The following is an 18,419-nucleotide window of genomic DNA, read 5'->3' as shown; positions in this document are numbered from 1 at the left end:
AAGTTCAAAACACTTGGACTTTTATTGCAAATATTTTTGCCCACGTCTACTACAGACCTGAATATGAGTGCTGGTTTTGGGCGGGAGCTCACATCTGCTCCAGTCTCCACCTGTGCCAGCAGGAGTGAACAGAGAATCAAGAACTGATATTAGAAGACTGTGTAGGGAGCTCACAGCTAACCCAGACCCAGCCTCTTCCAGCAGGAGGTGCTGTAGAGAATCAGAAATTGGTGTAAGAGGAGTAGGCATTTGAGCAGCTATCAGGTACTCTATGCCCAGCTTCAACCATCTGTAGAGAATTAGTAGCTGACAGAGGATCATTGGCTGTGTGGAGCTCACAATTGCTCTCCGGCCTGTTTCCTAGTTCAGAAAATGGAGATTATGATACCCTGCTACAAACGAAATTGAAGGATCGAAGCAAAACCTTGTTAAGTTTGGGACATAACAGAGTGAGACCTTCACTCTGTCTAGTGCTTTCTTCATGCCCAGTGATAGTCCAAATCCTTTCTGTAAACACTCACAAAGAACCTTGCCTTCAGTTTCAGAGCAATCATTGCCACGTCTATATCCCTGAGCGCTGGCTGACCCAAACACAGCCTCATGACCCAACCTCCCCTGCCCATCCCCAGCCTCCACCTCTGCTGCCCAGCACACCACTTCATTGGCTCTGCCCCACAGCTGGCGTTTAGGAGCTGCGTGTTTGCATCACAGATGAGACATACACAGGTTCTCCCAGTTCTGGGCTTCATACATCACAAGGGAGCTGTGAGACTTTGGTTAATTCTATAGGTTTCTAATAAGTTTTTTGCTTATTATTATTCCCGGGGGGAGGGGGGCGGGGAAGCAGGCAGTGGTGGTAAATTAAAGCATTTATACACATTCTTTTTTCCATTTTTTAAAAAAGGGCTAATTAAGAGATTTTTCTCTCCCCCGATCCTCCCAATTTTACCAGCAATAATTCTAACCTTACAGTCTTTACTAAGGGGGAAAGACGCCTGTTTTTGCAGGACAAATTTTGTCTCTTGGCTTCACTGATGTAAATCTAGACTAAGGGATTTCCATGGAAATCAGCGGGGATGGACTGGCCTGCCATTGTGCAGTTGAAAGCAGAATTTGGTCTAAATGCAAGATTCCAAGAATCCATCATTTCTCCTTTTTGCACAAAGTGGCATTAATGTTCAGTTGGGTTTGTCACCCAGACACCCTCATCCACAGTAAACCCAGCATTGCATGCAAATAGCCAGATACAGCAAACACATACTCTCCTCACTCTATGCACATACCTTGTGTGCTTATCCACAAGTCCTTTCCTACTGTGAAGTCCGCATCCTTGGCATACTGAGCCTCTCCAACTCTAGGTGCAAAAATAGTTCCATCTCTCCACAGAAATATCATGGGCCAGATCCACAGGCAGCATAAGTTGGCATAGCCCATATCAACCCTCTGCCAAGCACTAGCAACATTTCAGGGCCTTGCAGTTCTGCTTACCAGTGGAGGAAAAATTGGAGGTGTGGAATCTGGGTATATTCTTAGTTTATGTTTTACTGTATACACCAGTACTTGAACAGAGGTGGTCACAAAGGGCACACAGGCAATCCCCTCTTTCTGAAATTTTGGCCCAGCCATTTCTCAGGCCCCAAGAATTGATTCTAGTTAGCGAAATTAAGCCAGAGAACAAACCCTCTTGCTGTTTGCAACAGCTCTCCTGCACGAAACTGCATCACAAAACTAGCAACGATACAGTAGGTCTTCAAAGACTGGACGCTGCTTGCAGGCTGAGAAAGAGAAATTTGTCAGACCTTGTGCGCCATCTGGTGCCTCCTATCATAACAGCCTTATTGAGATCAATACTGCTTCTCTGATTTACATCAGTCAAGTACTGGTCCTGTAAATATTCACCATCTCATGCCTCTCAACAGCCCAGCCAGAGCAGGAGAGAGGAAAAGCTTCAGAACTATCCCCCATGTGACACCCTAAAGTTAACTGACTTCATTCTGCTCTATCTACAGGTCAGAGGTACATGCTTTTGCTCTGACATGGTCATTGCAGTCCTTTGACATCCATTTAAAAAGGTACTACTAGATGAAATCTTGGACCAAGGTACTGCTTTCATTTACAGATGAGCTCACTGCAACAATCAAGGCCTGCCCAGACCCTCCCCTGGTCTTTGTTCAGTGCCTTTTGTAGCAACACCGGTAGACCACCTGCAATACTCAGAGCGAGAAAGGAGGCCAATAAATCAGTAGAGAGCTGGAACGAATGACCCTTTGGCTGTACACGAACTCCCTGTGAGAAATGATGCTTGCTCAAAAAGCAGGGAGTTCATCTGAAGCAGGAAGTATCCTGGGTGGGAATTTGCACTCATTTGTTACCACAGGTGTAATCTGTTAATTGAGTGATGATCAGCCATGCAATGTACTAGGAGAAAGAGACTGCGGTCATGACAAACAGAAGGGTGAATTCGCTGGCTCAGATGAAATAAGAACCAACCCCCCTATTTTGTGCTCTGAGCCAGAGTCTAACTTTTCTTTCTCGGGTTCAAAAAGTAATAATCCTATTTGCCTTTCCTCCCAAGGTGCTTCTCAAAGTATATGCTGAGTCACTAAAATACAGCCACCATTGGGGTGCAGGGCAGTCCCTGAATAACAGGCTGGATAAAAATGCAGAGGGAAGAGGGATTTTGGTTAAGGGTACAGGGGATTCTCACAGACAGTCAACACTGGCCCAGCCCTGCTCCCATGGAAGTCAATGGTTCAAACTTCCACTGGTTTCAATGGGAGCAGAATTAGAGCAACACTGAGTGTTTCTGAAAGTCCATCCCAAGGGGCAGAGAGTATCTGAACATCCATGCAGGCAGGAACTTGGTCTTTCAGATGAGATCGTAGAGTCTGAAGGGCATCTAAAATAGAGGGGGTGGGCAGGGGCCTCCTGCTGCCATTTTGCTAGCTCCTGGTTTCATTCTGGCCCAGGGGATGTTAGTGGAGCCGGGGAGGGAGGTTGTACACCAGTCTCCTTCTTGAGTTGGATACTGGTTTAGCAATCAGACAAAAAGAGCTTTCATGTCTCAGGAAAAGGTTTATGGTTTAACAGTTCAAAAGCTCCTTCTCCAAGCATTAAATCAATCCAAGCCGTACATTTCCCACAACAACTGACAGTCTGTACGGTGTGAAGAGCCGACCCCCTTCGCCACGTGAGCTATCACAGCATGATGCTGAATGGTACGTGCGGAGACGGGAACCAATGTGACGCTGCGCTGAGTCTAAATGGTTTAACAGGCCTGTGGTCAGATAGGGCACTTGTTTAGGAAAACTTGTGCGTGTTTGAATCAAGGGATCCAGGGTGAACGGGTGTAGTAACAGCCCCTGGAATACTGCGTTCAATTCCAGGCACCAACAGGAAGATATTGGCAAATTGGCGAGAGTTCAAAGAGCACTAAAATCAACCATTGGGCTGGCGGGGTGGATTTAGGAGGAAGAATTTAAAGAACTGAATAGACACAGCTTGGCTAAAGGTCAACTGAATGGGGAAGGAGTCATAACAGCTTCCTAATAGTGGAAAGGGCTGAACACTGATGGGAAATTATCTTGGTGCAGTCAGTGCGGTGTAAGCAAAGATCATTGGACGAAATTCAGAAAAGGAAACACTTCCACGTTAGGCAAAAGTTCCCAACAGCAAGTTGTTCAGCTGTGGCAGGGGCTCCCCCAGGAAGTGGTGGAAGCCCCATTGCTTAAAACTTTTTCATTTGCACGCAGGGTTTCAAAGAGCTCCGCCTGGTCGGTGCTGGGTGCTTTTGCAATTCGGACCCTTACTGCACAGCCTCAGTGGGAGCTGAGCTCTTTTGAAAATCCAGCCCTGCTTGTCGGTGCTGAACCACTGGAAATTTGGCCTCTAGATTGAAGAGATCACTAGGAAAAAAAATGTACTGTAGGGAACAATTTCACATGAGCAGAGACATGAAGTAACTGATTGGATCTTTCCAGCTCTGTCTTCTGGGATCTCATCTTTAAAAATAAGAGGGGGAGTGGACCAAACTTTTCCTAACTCTGATAAAGTTTTGGGTCAAGTTTTAGAGTGAACTTAAGGTTGGTCTGGGTCCATTCTGAGTGCATCTGAACTTGTGGGGGTGTCCCAAAAACTAAAAGTATTTATTAAAAAAGTGTTATTCAGTTTCTAGAAATGCCCCACAATTGACAAAGATGCGTTAATAGCAGATCTGCTTAAAGACATGCAAAAAAAATTTGCTGACCACCCCCCTTTTTTTTTTTGGTGTTAGGGCCATTTTTTCATCCAACTTCTGAATCTTTTGGAATTGGGTGCACAACTCTCATTAACTTCTAACAGGCGTTAGGATCCCAAGCGCTAGGATTGCCTTTGAAAACTGCCCCCTAAACAGTTTTCCGGTGTGTTGGGAAGATAAGTTAAAGGAGAAGCGTCCCCCCCATTTTATAGTTACGCTTTTCCTGTGACTGTTGATAGATCAGTGAAGTGATGCTGCTGCGTTAAGAATAGGCCTATTTTGGCGTTCAGGCATGACAGGCAGGTTGCACTGTAACAAACATACGTTGCTGATTCAAACTTGGAGGTTTAAAATGATTTTTATAATCAAATTTCAGCACGCTCGTCAGCACAGCACGAGCACCTTCCAGTGGCGCCTTGAGCAAGGCAACTAACAGCTGTCGCCTTTGTTCTCTCATCCCCTCCTGTTTCAGAAGGTTTTAAAAACATATACAAACACAGCACAGCGGGTGCGTCCAGAAGGCAAGGTCAGAGACGTACACCTTGCACTGACAGTGGGAGGTGGGGCGGTTTGTAATGGGCCTTGGACCCAAATCCTCAAAGGTATCTAGGCTCCCAACTTCCATGGATATCAACGGCCCAGGTATCTTTGGGGGTCTGGGGCGTAGTTCCTGAGGGAAGTTTATTGTTGTAGTAGTCTTGGGCCACCTTTTCCTCCGCAAAGCAAACTCTGCTCAGCGACAGCGGTGACAATCATCACCGTCAATGGCTTAAATGATACTTTCTGACCCCCCCCCCCCATCCTTACCATTTTTAAAGACCTAGTGGATTTTGATTCATTTTTCCTACTCCATCCCTGCTCATCAGGTGTCATGGGAAACAAGGGCTGGGTGGCTAAGCCCAACAGCGCCCTCTGCTGGGGGGCCATGGAGCAAGGCTGGGATTGGCAAGAGCCCAGCTGTGGAGATTGAAAGGTCCTTCATGCTGTGTGGGGACTGATAGGAGAAGGGACAGAGAAACAAGGAGGTTGAAAAGAGAGAACACAGACTCTGCAGCTTAGAACAAAAACTCCAGCTGGTATCCCTGTGGGCAATTCCAATCTCTCGCCCCACAAGACTCTCCTGCAAATCTATGTCAGTAGAATTACAGTGAAGGAAAGGCTCCCTGCCCTGTCCTGGGCTAAACATCTGTTTGTGCTATCACTCCTCCACCCCAGTGGGGTTAGCTCGGTTGAGGAGAGCTTTTCAAGTCAGAGTCTTGTAGATGAACCATCACATGTGGGTCCCCTGCCCCTGCTGCTTCTGCACCTCAGCTGTGCTGCCCTGTTCTATTAATGTCCCATTGTCACGAGGGCCATCCCTCCCTGAAAGCCAAGGTTTGCCTAAAAGATTAACAGTGCTAAACGCATAGAGCTTGGCTGGGAGGGAGAGAAGTTTGGTCGTCTACCACTGTTACAGAGGGCGCCAGCACCAAGGGCTGGTGAGAAACTTCCTGTACTGCACGGAGTGATGGGATGAAAGTAAAACAGGGAAGATAGAGGCACTGCGGTCTAGTGGACTGGACTGGGATCCAGGAGATCTGCATTCTAGTCTCAAGTCTGTCACCTCCCTGCTGGGGGACCCTGAGCAAGTAGTTTCTGCTCTCTTTGTGCCTCTGTTTACCCACCTGCAAAATGGGGATGATTATACTCTAGAGTCTGAGTACCATTCAAGAGCTAAGCCTTATCTCCTTGTGCCCTCCCATCTGTCTGTTGTACCTACCTGTTGTTTCTCATCTCATACTTGGGATGGAAGCTGTTTGGGGCATGGCCAGTCTCTGTGTTATATGTTTGCACAGCGGGGCCCTGGTCTCTAGGTGCTACTGTAATACAAAAATAAAATAAATAATAATAATATCAGGAGGAACTTTAACAGGGAGATGCAATAGGTAGGGTCCTACCAAATTCACACCTATGAAAAAAACATCACAGACAGTGAAATCTGGATAGATTTCACAGGGGAGACCAGCATTGCTCAAATTGGGGGTCCTGACCCAAAAGGGAGTTGCAAGGGGGGTCACAAGGTTATTTTAGGGGGGTCACGGTATTGCCACCCTTACTTCTGCACTGCCTACAGAGCTGGGTGGCTGGAGAGTGACGGCTGTTGGCTGGATGCCCAGCTCTGAAGACAGAGCCCTGCCAACAGCAGTGCAGAATGAAGGGTGGCAATACTACACCATGCCACCCTTACTTCTGCGCTGCTGCCCGCAAGGCTGGGCGGCCAGACAGTGGTGGCTGCTGACTGAGGGCTCAGCTCTGCAGGCAGCAGCACAGAAGTAAGGGTGGCAATACCATGCCAGGCCATCCTTACTTCTGCGCTGCTGCTGGTGGCAGCTCTGCCTTCAGAGCTGGGCTCCTGGCCAGCCGCTGCCGCTCTCCAGCTCTGAAGGCAGCACTGCTGTCAGAAGTAAGGGAAGCAGTACTGAATCCCCCCCACAATAACCTTGTGAACCCCCCCAACTTTTTGGGTCAGGACCCCTACAATTACAACACCATGAAATTGCAGATTTAAATAGCTGAAGTTATGAAATTTATGATTTTTAAAACCCTGTGACTGTGAAATTGACCAAAATGGAACTGTGAATTTAGTAGGGTCCCAGCAATAGGCCAAGGAGGAATCGTGCAAGTAAGAGTGGTGGGAGCCCCAAAACTAGACTGGACATAGCTCTGTTTGCACAATGTTTAGCACAATGATGTCCTGGGCCATGACTGGGGTTCCCATGCCTTATAATAATACAAAAAAAATCATGATCCCCACAGCAATGGGCTGGATGATGCAATTGCTCTTTTCTCATCTCTAACCACTCCGGTTCCGTCATGTAGCAGGACTAGGGATGGGGGTGTTTTTAGCAGAATTCCCACATCTGTCTGGCAACCCTCGGCGCATTGTCCAGCGTGTTAAACAGCGGAGGCGATTACCAATTGTGTGTGTTTTTAAGGCACTGCTCTGAGCACCCAACCCAAAATAGCCCTAAACCCCGGTAAACACCAAGAAGGTAAGAAAGTTGTTTCTCCCCCGCCCCACCCTCACACTGAAAAAGAGCATAGCCCAAAAAGCAGCCAGCACAGCAGCATAGGTAATTTATTTTATTGCATTTTATAATGCCGTTGTCCATACAGATTACATGCAGCTAGATCTACTGTACAAGGGTTTACCGTCTGCCAAAGCAGACACACGGAAGTTCAGAGTACAAATACACAGCAATGCTATTTCCTTTATACAGCACGGGCATATGGCAGTGATGGGCACGGCAGGAGAGGAAGAGTCAAGGTTTATGCACATCCTCCCGCCACCTTCCCTGTCCCCTCCCCCACCTCTTGAAGGATCGTATCCTCCCACTGACCAACGCCGAGGAGGAAATTAATAAAAAGTTACCATCACTGCAGGTCTAAATTCTCCCCTCCCCCACCACTTTCCTTCGACCCAAGAACAAAGAGAAACGCAGGCTTCACGGTCTGAATCACGGGTGGGGAGGTAGCTAAGCAGGCAGCTGGAACCGTAGTATGGGTGAAACTCGGAAAGTGGGGTTGGTTTTCTCCTTATGCAACAATGCCACCTTCTCCAAAGGCTAGGGATTGTGACCAGGGAGAACAAAGTCCCCTTGCAACTGAGCGTGCTTAGAACGAGGACCTGCAGTGGCCATGAAGGGTACTACAAGTGCAAGCTGAGGTCAGGTCAGGTCAAGTCAGGTCAGCAGGCCTGTGCTCTCTCCTCTGTCCACCCACTGAGACCAACAAGCCACGTCAGGGCCTGGCTTCATGGCTTGTGCAGAATGGCTAAGCTGACACTGATTAGAAGTCACTAGTCATTGGTTTTTGAGTGTTCCCGCCACCTGAGATTTAGCGAGGGGTTTGGAAGACTATTGCCAGGGTTGTGCAGAGATCAGAGAGGCACAGCTCTGACTGTGGTGGAGGGGGAAATGGGGAAGGATGACGGGAACACTGGCTAATGATTCTTCTGTTATAAATTCGGCAGGAATTCTAAAAGGGTTGGCGGAAGTGCTGCGCTGCCAGTCCCTTCGGCCAGCCCAGTTTTCTCAATTGTAAAGGCAGAGGGTGACCCCATTTCTGCTCAGTGTGACCAACCCCTGCAGTTCTAACCACGCTTTGGGGTGTTCCAAATCTCAACTCCCAGCAGCGGGCCATATTTTGCAGAGGGTGCCTACGTTTACAACAAGCTGAACCCCAGATCTGAGTGTCCTCGAACTTTGGGGTCAGTCAGAATCCAGGGCACAAAATCCCACAGCTGGGTTCCATCTCTTACTTTTTAAAAGCTTCCAAGAACATAAAACGTTTAAAAAAAATGGTGACACTGGATATTTATGTAAACAAAAGACCTTTGGCTGAATTAAACTTCAGCTGTCTCTGTCCTCCCTTCCACCTCCTCTAATTCCCAGTAAACACCAACTGGAAATGGTTAGACCAGGGAGGCCAGTTCCTTTCTTCCACTGGTTGATCTGCCCCCTCACCTCTCTACCACTATAAGCTAGTCTCACACACACACAAAACAAAAAACTAAACCCGAGACAACATGGAAAAATGGAATAATCTCCAAGCAAAGCCAAGGAGAGATACCAGAAGAGCTCCCTAATTTGTAGAAAGGGGTTCTAAACTTTCTGGGCTATTCCCTGCCCAGAATAATGCCATTAGAGAAAAAGGAACCAACAACAGAAAAAGCTCATGGTAGTAGGTTTAAAACCAGTATCTATATATCTCAATATATACAGACATACACGATTCTGCCACACGTTGCGTTTGGTCCTTTAACCCTCCCACCCCTGCATGAACCATGTTTCGAGGTAACAAGGCATCGAATTTTAAAAATTCAATGGGTGAAAAGAAGCCACCCCCCTTAAGTACTGTACGTCGTTTGGGTGAAACGCAAGAGAAGGTTTGTGTGGTATTGTACCTTCATTAGACACAACTCCGGAAAAAGGCTGGGCCAGGCAACGAGGGGGGTAAGAAAATGAAATAAAATTACCCCTGAGTATCAAACTGGACACATTTAATGTGACACAAACACTTAATGTGGCTTGAACGATTGGGGCAAACAAAAAACAGGAGCGCTTGGAGCTGTAGGATATTCCAAACCTGCACACAGTTTAAAAACCCTTTATATTTATATATATTCATATATAATTTATATAGTGCTCTTCTGAGCCAGATCATGGCGTAACAACAACATACAAGGACACACATTATGGTTGACGAACAGAGAAAAAAGTAGCACAAGCCAGTTGCTTTTTTGTAACAGTACTTGTGTGCATCCAATGGGTGGCGGCGTATGTGTGTTTTGCATACAGTGGGTTTTTTTTTTTTTTTTAAGTATCATCATCAAACTACTAAAGTAATAATAATGAAATTGAACTTTTTGGCTTATCTAGAATGAGGTGGCAATATGCCATGGGGCTACCAACTTTCAGGGTCGGGCTAATGCTTTGGCAAGGCTGTAACACAAGGATAATATCAGCAGATAGACAATGGTGATCTCAGAGAGGAAATTACAGCTTTGGTACCCATTGTGTCGCAGATCCATCGGACAGGGTGTGTTCCCTGTTTTGTGTGCACATCTTTGGGTGGGTGTCGTTTATTCCCAAGAATACAGGATCACATTTTGCCCTATCTCTATAGCTTGATATGGGTCTGTTAAGGAGGAGTGCTTTCTGCTACAGCCTTGTCTACACTGGAAAAAAAAAATCACATTTTATTAGAGCTAACATGAGCTTAAGCCCACAGGGTTGTCACTCACGCTCGTGTAACCGTGCAGACTTTAGTGGAGTTACTCTGCATTTACACCAGTGTAACCAATATCAGCATCTGCAATGTAGACAAAAAAGATGCTGGGCCAGATCATCAGATGGTGTTCATCCGCATCGCTCCACTGACTCCTGGAACCCAACCATCTTTGCCTACCTAAGTCATATTAGTTAACACGTTCTAACACGATGCAGTTTCTCAGGACAGACAAACCATAAGGTGGAAGCATCAGTTCTAGGAGTTCACATCTGTGTTGGCAGCCAGGAGTCTCACTTGGGAATCCCCTTTTTGTTCAATTCCAGATCAGATTTTCAGGGGCACTGCAGCTCCCACTGGCTCCAGATAGAGCGTTTTCAGGGTGCTCTATGCCTCTAAAAATCATCATATCCTAAAATATCGAGTGGAGTCTGGCATGTAGTTTAGTGCCAGCCAGTTTCAGGTATGTTTTTCAAGGGGGGGGTTGGAATTTCACTAAACAGAGCATCAAAATGATTTTCATACAATTGTTTTGAAGAAAACAAAGTTCAAAGAGCATGAGAAAGTGAAATGAACCATAAACAGAAAATAAAAAGGGAGCGGGCCAGTTTCACCCTCCAAGCTGAATGAAGTGCCAATATCTATATACCAACAGCATCAATGATGAAAAAAGTGTACCAGATTTTGAAACTCCCTTTCAAAATTTACTCATCAAAGCGGGAGGGGAGAAGGGATGGAAACAGACTAATTAAACTCACTGGAATCCATACATGGGAACATTCTCGACAGTAACCCTTTAAGGAACACGCTCACTTTCTGATGAAGGTGGCATGAAAGCCACAACTCTTAGCTAGCAAATTTGTAGCCCATGAAAGAGACATGGCTTTTTAAAATCCAACTGCAACTTGAGATTCTGAAGCAGGCCACACCTATAGGGAGCTAGGAGACAGGAAATCTCTTCGTCTACAGCTTAATAAACACAAGAGCTTGTTTGGAGGCTAGATCTTGCCACTTGATCTGTGCAGGCAAACCCATGAGGTCATGTGAAACCTTGTTAATTTCCTTGTGACACAGAGGTTGGCTGCGCAGACCCAGACGCAAAATCTGCTCCTTGGAGAAACATCAAAAGTCATGCTTGTTCCAGGGCATCTTTGCTCCGCAGGGAGAGTGCTGCATTGGTGACACATCCAAATGTTCTAGGGAGTGACGTGAGACTCAGATAGTGCTATGAGAAGAGGCAAGATAACCACATCTCCCCAATGAGTGACTATTTAACATAAAAGCAAACAAACAAAGGAAAAAGAAAGGAAAGATTGTTCCGCTGGAGCTGGGAAAAAATGCCTCATGCTCACAGAACGCATCCGCTTTCAGGGAGGTTCTCCTCATTTCACACAACGGCCTCTTCTGACTCCTCATGAAGATGTCCCACCATGTGCCGTCCGTGCAAGCTGATTTCTCAGGAGAGATCAAGTGCAGGGATTTTCCTCTCTCTCTCACACACACAAAATATCAATTTCTGTCTCTGAGCCAGTTAGGGGATTGTTTTTAACCCTTGATGTGCTGTTTTAAAGCTAGTCAGTTCCAAAGTAGGAAGAGATGCCTCTCTGGCACTGGGCCGGCAGCGGGCTAAGGATCGCCCTAGGAACTGAGCTTTTTATAGAATTTCTCTGTGGCCTGACACAATACCTAGTAGCCTTTCTGGGAATACCTGCATGGGTGATATTTCCAAACGCAAACACCATTAAGGGTCTGAGCCTGCTCTTATTAAGGACAGTGGAAGGGTTCCCATTGATGTCAAATAAAGCAGGATCAGGACCCTAAGAAATGGTTAGATATGGGATCTGACCTGATTTAGACTTTCATGGTGGGGCCAGGCGGCTTGGCTTGAGATGCAGCAATGCATGCTGGGACCTGTGGTCTCCATGTATACCTCTGCATATTGAACGTGACTGGAACCTGCTTCCATTTTAGTCACATGAAGGGTCTCGTCCAAAGCCTGTTTAAATTAATGGGGCTTTTCCTATTAACTTCAGTGGGCTTTGGATTAGGTCCTATGGCTCCTGACAAGATGTCAATGTGGCCCACTCTGCTGGGCAAAGGTCAGGCACCGCTGCTTTAGAGTGCGGCCGTGAGAACAACAAACCCATCCTTGCCCAAACCCCTCCTGACTGGCTTGCAAGGTCAGCATTATCCCCCAAGCGTTGGCATGTTCCTTTACCCTTTGGTTTAATCAGCTCGAGCTGAACAAACTCAGACAGAAGGGCAGAGGCGCTGGTTTAAACAGAGACAATTCTACTTCTAAAGAGAAATGACTCCCTCGAGTGGGGATGGTTACAGGTCAAAACCTCATCACCCTGACTGTACAGTACCGAGAGCCATCATATTAATACATCCACGTCTGTACTGGGCCCCGCAGAACCAGCTGTGGGTGCCAAGTGCACAGAATGGATATTTTACCAGGCAGAACATTAAAAAAAAAAAAGAGCAAGTGTATAGATCAAGGTGACCGCCCCAGGAATATGGTTTCAGTTTGAGAGGGTGGCAGAGAGAAACTCCGGAAGATAACAGTGCTGAAGTTGAAGCTCCCAAACCTGGTGTGATTGGTTAACAAAGGAACCAACTGGCCAACATATTCAATGTGGGATACGTTCGAGCAGAAGAGCAGTGTGTCTCGTGGACCTGGGCTCGCACCCACTCTGAAGTATCTCAAGTACTGATAATGCTCGCTGCATCCTCGAGAGATGCTACAATGAGATCTCAGCCAAAACTGGCTGCCCAAAGCAAGTGGGAATCTCTGCTAGAGAGCAAAGGAAGAGAGAGAAACAATCCCTAATACTTTTGGGGATACAAAATAAAAGGGAAAAAAGCCCTTTTTGAAATAATAGAAGTGTTACATTCCCCCAAAATGAAGCAAAATCCCCAGAGAAAATCTGGATGTATGCAGCAAAGGCAACCGCCGAGGGGTTCGAGGTTGAAATAAGGGGGTTAAAAAGATCTATAACAGACACGGGTCAGAGAGACGCGAGACAAAAGCAAGAGCTGACACCCTGGAGACAGATGAAATGGGAGCCATCCCTAAGCCCCGCTAGCATACCCTTTGTTGAGAACACAGCAATAAAGCAGTAATGCACAATTCCGGTCTACCTTCATAAAAACGTACAAACAGCATCTGTAAACTTTGGTTTAAAACAATAACTTAAAAGTCAACAGAAAGCAAGTGACGGATAGGGAAAAAACTCTGCGGGCATCTCTTTTTTGGCAGGCAGGTGGGACAGAGCAAAGTGAACGTACACACACACAAAATACGTTTAAAGGAAAAGTTTTGGTTTATGCTTCCGGCCCAGGAAAAGGTCTTTGGTCAACAGTTATGCCAATTGCAAAACAGCCTGTACAGGGAGCTGAGGAGGGATTTAAGAGCAGTCTCAAGCTGAAGAGGATAGGCCAGGTGTGTGTGTGGGGGAACCTGGTTAGAGTCTCAAAGGTCCCTATTCCCTAGCTGTCTCTGGAATTGAACTGTGCCCGAAGGAATGCAGAGAAGCTCGGGAAGGGAGCTGAGGTTTTATTCTCAGTTTCTACACTTCATCAGCGGGTTGTCTATCAAACATGGTCACCTTTGTATTTTTACAAGGGAGGTGGCCTGGGGATCAAGCTTGCTTTGCGTGGCTATTCCAGTCTCCCTAGAGGGCTCCAAATAAGTAGCTGGATATTGAGTAGTAATTAGGAATTCTACTGCCTTCTTCCATTAGCTGCAACCCTTTTGGGACTGCCCGCCCACTCCCGCCTTTCCCCGCAGATGTGAAGGACTCTGTTTCTGTAAGGCATCTTCTCCGCTCTTTACCCCCCTGGACAGAAACTTTCCAATCTCTCTGCAGTTTCAGAGAGACTTGACCGGGGGAGGGGGGGGGGGGGGAAGAAACTCGCATGTTCAGGGGAGACACCTAGTGTGGGCTCTGGGGAATGCTGGCAGCAATTCTGATCTGGGACTGTGGCATTTCTTTCATGCATTCCAGCTGCAAGAATAAAATAAGAGACTGTTTTTCACTCCTCCGCCCCAGACTTTGTCTAGACTGGATACATGTCCATTGTACAGCAGTCAGAACACAGGTTTCTGTGACACAGAATTTAACAGAGAGGATGAGAAGGGAAATCTTGGTGCGAGGTGGATAATTTTCATAGGTTACTGTGGGTAATCCAGCTGCTCTCTGATCTTAAATAGCCATTCAAGACTTTGAAAACCTGGGAGCGGGAGTGCAAAGTTGACCAAAAAGCTGGATTATCTACAGGCTGATGCTCAACAAGAAGTGCTTTTAAAAAGCAGGGGCCAGTGGTGTGAAGCAGATAACACTTGGCAGTTATATAGCACCTTCCCATTTTAAGAACTCCAAGAGCCGCAATAGCAAAGCATGGGGATCTGAGTTCTAAACTCTCGTCTGGTCCCTTGCTCATGGATGGGCAGGGAATAGTGGGTGGGAATTGCTAGTGTCACTCTCCAGTGACCCCTCTGGTCAATACCGGAATCACCCTGACTGGTTCTGGGAAGGGATCATCCTTTTTGCTTGATTGGAAGGTCAGCCGTTGCTCTATCAGGCAGCAGAGGGGGCAGGGAATCCTGGGTCCCAGGAGACTCTCTAAAGGGATTTAGCAGGAAGGACAGAGAGACGGAAGGATTTGAGACACCTAATCTGGAACGATTTGGCCTGGGCTGTATGGAGGGACCAAGCGCCGTCTGCTACCCAACCTACCTCAGCAGAAGAGAAGGGGCTGGAGTGGGGAATCAGGCTATAGAGAAGGGGTTGTCGTATACTCTTGGTTACCGAGTGTCCATTTCTGTGCATGCTGCCCCAGGTGATTCAAATATGAAGCACATCATACAGGAGCGAATACCCCGCATGGGGCCCGTCTGGAGGGATCCCAGCTAATAGCTTGCAAGTGGGTGGAGAAGGGGGGATCCGAAAGCACCAGCTTCCATTAAGGAGCTGGGGGGAGGGGGGAGGAGGAGAGGGAGGTGTAGCTATGTCCAACCCGTTTCCTTTACGTGATCCTTGTCAATCCCCCAGCATCCTCCTCAGCCCTGACCCCGCTTGCCCCAGGCTGAGGGCTCTTCCCTCATGAACTGTGACTCCATCTTGCATTCCTAAAGGGAAAGACTGCAAAGCGAGACGAAAACTGAGTTACAGGGAGCACCGAGTTATTTGCCACAAGCCCCTGGAGCAGAGTTGGGTGTGAGACAGAACTGATTCAACAGAGAAATCACTTTCAATCATACCCTGCCAATCTTTGAAACAGGACTATAAAGAGCGGGCCAGGGCTTTTAGCTCCATCCAGACATGCTGGGGTGGGAGAGGTTATTCAAGGGGCAGAGCATGGTGAGGGGAGACTTTGGGCAAGCTTGCATCTGGATCCAAACTGTGAGCAGCTGGGCTCCCATCATCCCCCAGAATGCATCATTCGGTGCCGCCCCTCAATGGCACATGGTGTCTGCGACAGGAGAGGGTAGGAGAACCAGCACCGAGAGGAACTTTAGAAAATGTTAAAATGTGCGTTGCCGTGCCGACTGCCCCTTGTGGCCTGCATCAGTAGGAGGCATTGGGTGTCTGGAGCTGCACTTCATTCTGCATTCAGCTTGGCTTCTGCAATTTGCCTTTAGGAGATGGAGGGGAGGGGAGGGTTGGGTGTGAAGGAGAAAGAGGCTGAGGCGAGGTGAGAACCAGACAGGGGTACCGTGCTCGCTTTGGTGACAAGCTCCTTTGCTGAAATAAGCTCCTCGGGGTAAATCCACTGCCCTGAAAGAGCTTGGAGAAAGTCCCAGAGGAGAAGCAGGTCTGCTCTAGAGACGCACCAGGAGACTAAACCCTCTCAAAAACACACCCACCTGCCTCCATCTCCCAACACTCCCCAAACAGGATCCAATCCTGTAACCAGACAGTTCAGCTTGCCAAAGTCTCATTGGTGCTGGGGGGTGGGTATCAACGTCCCGTCCGGGAGGCTGGACAGAGGAACCTTTGGAAGTTTGCTGCTTTCTGCAAAGAGAAAAGCCCTTGGGCAGTGTGACTGAGGTAACAAATACACAAATAACCAATTGACAAAAATCAAGAGGGGAGAGAAGGGGTTTGGTGTTTGGATTTTTTTCTCTTTTTTTTTGGCATTAATACCGTCTGTTCACCTGAACTATGGACCTTCTATCCCGAAAAATCTTTTGGTATCTTCCTGTCTTGACAAAAAAACCGCTTGCTCCCAGTTCGCCATGGCTCTGGGCCCAAGTCTCTGACATGGCGAGGGTGGCAGGAGCCCGGGCTGCACGCTGTCCCAGCCAGTGGGCTAACTGGAGCCGAGTGCCTGGGTCTAGCTCAGATCTGTCTGTCCACAGTGGAGGAAGGGCCTCACGACTACCTTACAGTATGTATTGCTTTAGGATTGTCCCGGTCAGCTCAGATGGCTGAGCTCCTGTTTTGATTCATAGAGCCGAGCCAGACCCATGCCCGCTCCTTTGGATTCTGCTGTCTCGTCCCGCTCAGCTTCACTAGTACGAACCAGCACACACGACTACCCAAGCCAGGATGGCCCAGGGGACGTCTCTTCCATTCACCACCCTTTCCTTAAATGCCCTGCACCGGGGAAGGGAAGAGGGAGGCTTCACAAAGCAGGCACAGACCCTGCTCAGTGTTTCACCCCATGAGAACTTTTCATCGACACAGAATGGGGACGGAAGGGGAGCTGGGAGGAGGAGAAGGAACTGGATACACTGTTCTGCAGAGAAGGGCTCAAGTCTTTCCCTGAATTCAAACTGGCATTCAGCTCTCGTTTCGATCTCTGATGCCCGGGCACTGGATTCTGAGTGGGCCCCGCTGCTGTCCTTCCAACATTTCCACCACACGAGATGGGGCGGGAGAGATGTCCTTTCTTCGTTTTCAAAGGGAACAAAACTCAAGGGCAGAGCATCCGCCCCTGCTGTGGAGTGTTTGTGTTTGTGTGGGTAAAGTGGACCGCTCCCGTGATGCTACTATGCCACTGTAGAGCAGGGCAGAGAGGGAACAGGTGTCAGGAAGGTGGGAGATAAACACAGGTTGGCTATTATGTTCTCCAAGTGGTTTAGCATTTGGCAGTAAGACCTGCTGGAGGTGACAGCTTGATGGGGCTGCGTAAGGTTACGCCAAGCTCAGGCTCCTATGGACGTGACATGTTCTTTTCTTCCATAGCCAGGAAAGGAACCAAGACGAGGGTGACTGGAACTTCCAGGCCAGACGCCGGTTGGGTATCTGCAGGTGGCATCTGTGAGGTGAAAAGTTTCTCCTAGTGCAAAGCCCACTGAGGGGAGAATGACTGGTGGGGTTCCTGGACTCACAGATGATTTTTTCCAAAGGGAAGGTGGTGGTGGGGGGCTGGGGAAACATTCATGGAGGCATGTAGCTCGGACGTTGTCTCCGCTGCACAGAACGTTGCTTGGGGAGAACCTCGCATGGAACAGAGTAGTCCCATCACCACTGGAAAAGCCCAGAGCATGGACTGAGACCCAACAAAATACTGAGAAAACCAACGTGACAGGAGGTGCCTTCCTTTTGCCATGAAGTTGGAAAACGGGGTGGGGAAAATAAGGAGAAATTTTCGGACAGAAACAACCTACCATCCTCGTTCACCAATCACTAACCAAAGGGGGAGGGATTGTTTTTTTGTTTCTCTGCACGTCCCCCATTGTGGGAGTCTGTTAAGAGTCACCGGGACAGGGCTGGGAGGGTCTGGGGGAGAGGGGACGTGCCTTCAGCAACAGGTTGCACCGAAGAAACCCTTTTGCTTTGTCAGGTTAATGCCGAAGGTCACCTTGAGGAGATGGGAGCCATTGCTTGGTCACCACCTGGGGGGAGGGGCGAAGTGCTTGCCCCTAGGTGAGGAGGGAGAGCCCTTAAGACAAGTCTTCCACCGGCAGCTCCTCCTCCAGGTCCCTGTCCCCCGGGATCGTCACATTCTGATTGGTGGTAGCCATGAGAGAGACAGGCCTGTTGTCGTCCTCAGCCTCGGCGGGTTCTTCCTTCACGTGGACTTGATGGCTGAAGGGAGACAAGGGGAGTTGAAGCTGAAAGCCTGTGCTGAGGGAGCGAGATAGTTTGGGGGATGGGTGATAGGGCCTGTTTAGCCTCTGGCAGTCACGGTTGGGACCAAAGGCAGTTACTCTCCAATTACTGTTCCATGGCCTGTATGAGATGAGGTGGCAACACCCTAAAACCCCCACAATTGGCACCCTTGCATTCTCCAGCCATGGAGGCTGATCTCCCCCATCCAGAACGGGTGCCCCTCCCAGTTGGGGAAGAGGCACAGTAGCAGAGAAAAACATGCCCTGCCATTGCCTGGGCTGAATGAGCTCTGTCCATGCCCAGAGGCCTCAGTCCCCAGAGCTGTCAATCCAGCACCGTTCACCAGC

At 48.2% G+C, this 18,419-nt stretch overlaps 2 protein-coding genes across 10 annotated transcripts in view; both read right to left on the bottom strand.

Annotated features, from left to right (window-relative positions):
- MDFI (MyoD family inhibitor) overlaps nt 1-16,010 on the bottom strand; it is a 66,648-nt gene extending 50,638 nt beyond the window's left edge. Inside the window, exons 1-2 of one of the 2 annotated variants that reach the window (XM_039535194.1) lie at nt 15,879-16,010; nt 5,997-6,096 (exon numbers count right to left, since the gene is read on the bottom strand). Coding sequence is in view for 1 of the 2 variants with exons in the window: in XM_039535196.1 (XP_039391130.1) it covers nt 15,879-15,888 (10 nt within the window). In the remaining variant the exon portion in view is untranslated. The remainder of the gene's footprint in view (nt 1-5,996; nt 6,097-15,878) is intronic. The other variant, XM_039535196.1, reaches the window with a different exon arrangement.
- The window catches only part of FOXP4 (forkhead box P4), a 140,724-nt gene continuing 131,676 nt past the window's right edge, over nt 9,372-18,419 (bottom strand). For 7 of the 8 annotated variants that reach the window (XM_039535187.1, XM_039535189.1, XM_039535190.1 and 4 more), the window contains one exon: nt 9,372-18,048. In XM_039535187.1, coding sequence (XP_039391121.1) covers nt 17,904-18,048 — 145 coding nt within the window. In that variant the 3' untranslated portion in view covers nt 9,372-17,903. The remainder of the gene's footprint in view (nt 18,049-18,419) is intronic. The other variant, XR_005597669.1, reaches the window with a different exon arrangement.

Source organism: Mauremys reevesii, linkage group 4 (assembly GCF_016161935.1).
Source record: "Mauremys reevesii isolate NIE-2019 linkage group 4, ASM1616193v1, whole genome shotgun sequence".
NCBI classification, from domain to species: Eukaryota; Metazoa; Chordata; order Testudines; family Geoemydidae; genus Mauremys; species Mauremys reevesii.
Note: the sequence above shows the minus strand (reverse complement) of the source record. Positions and strands in the feature narration are given on the sequence as shown.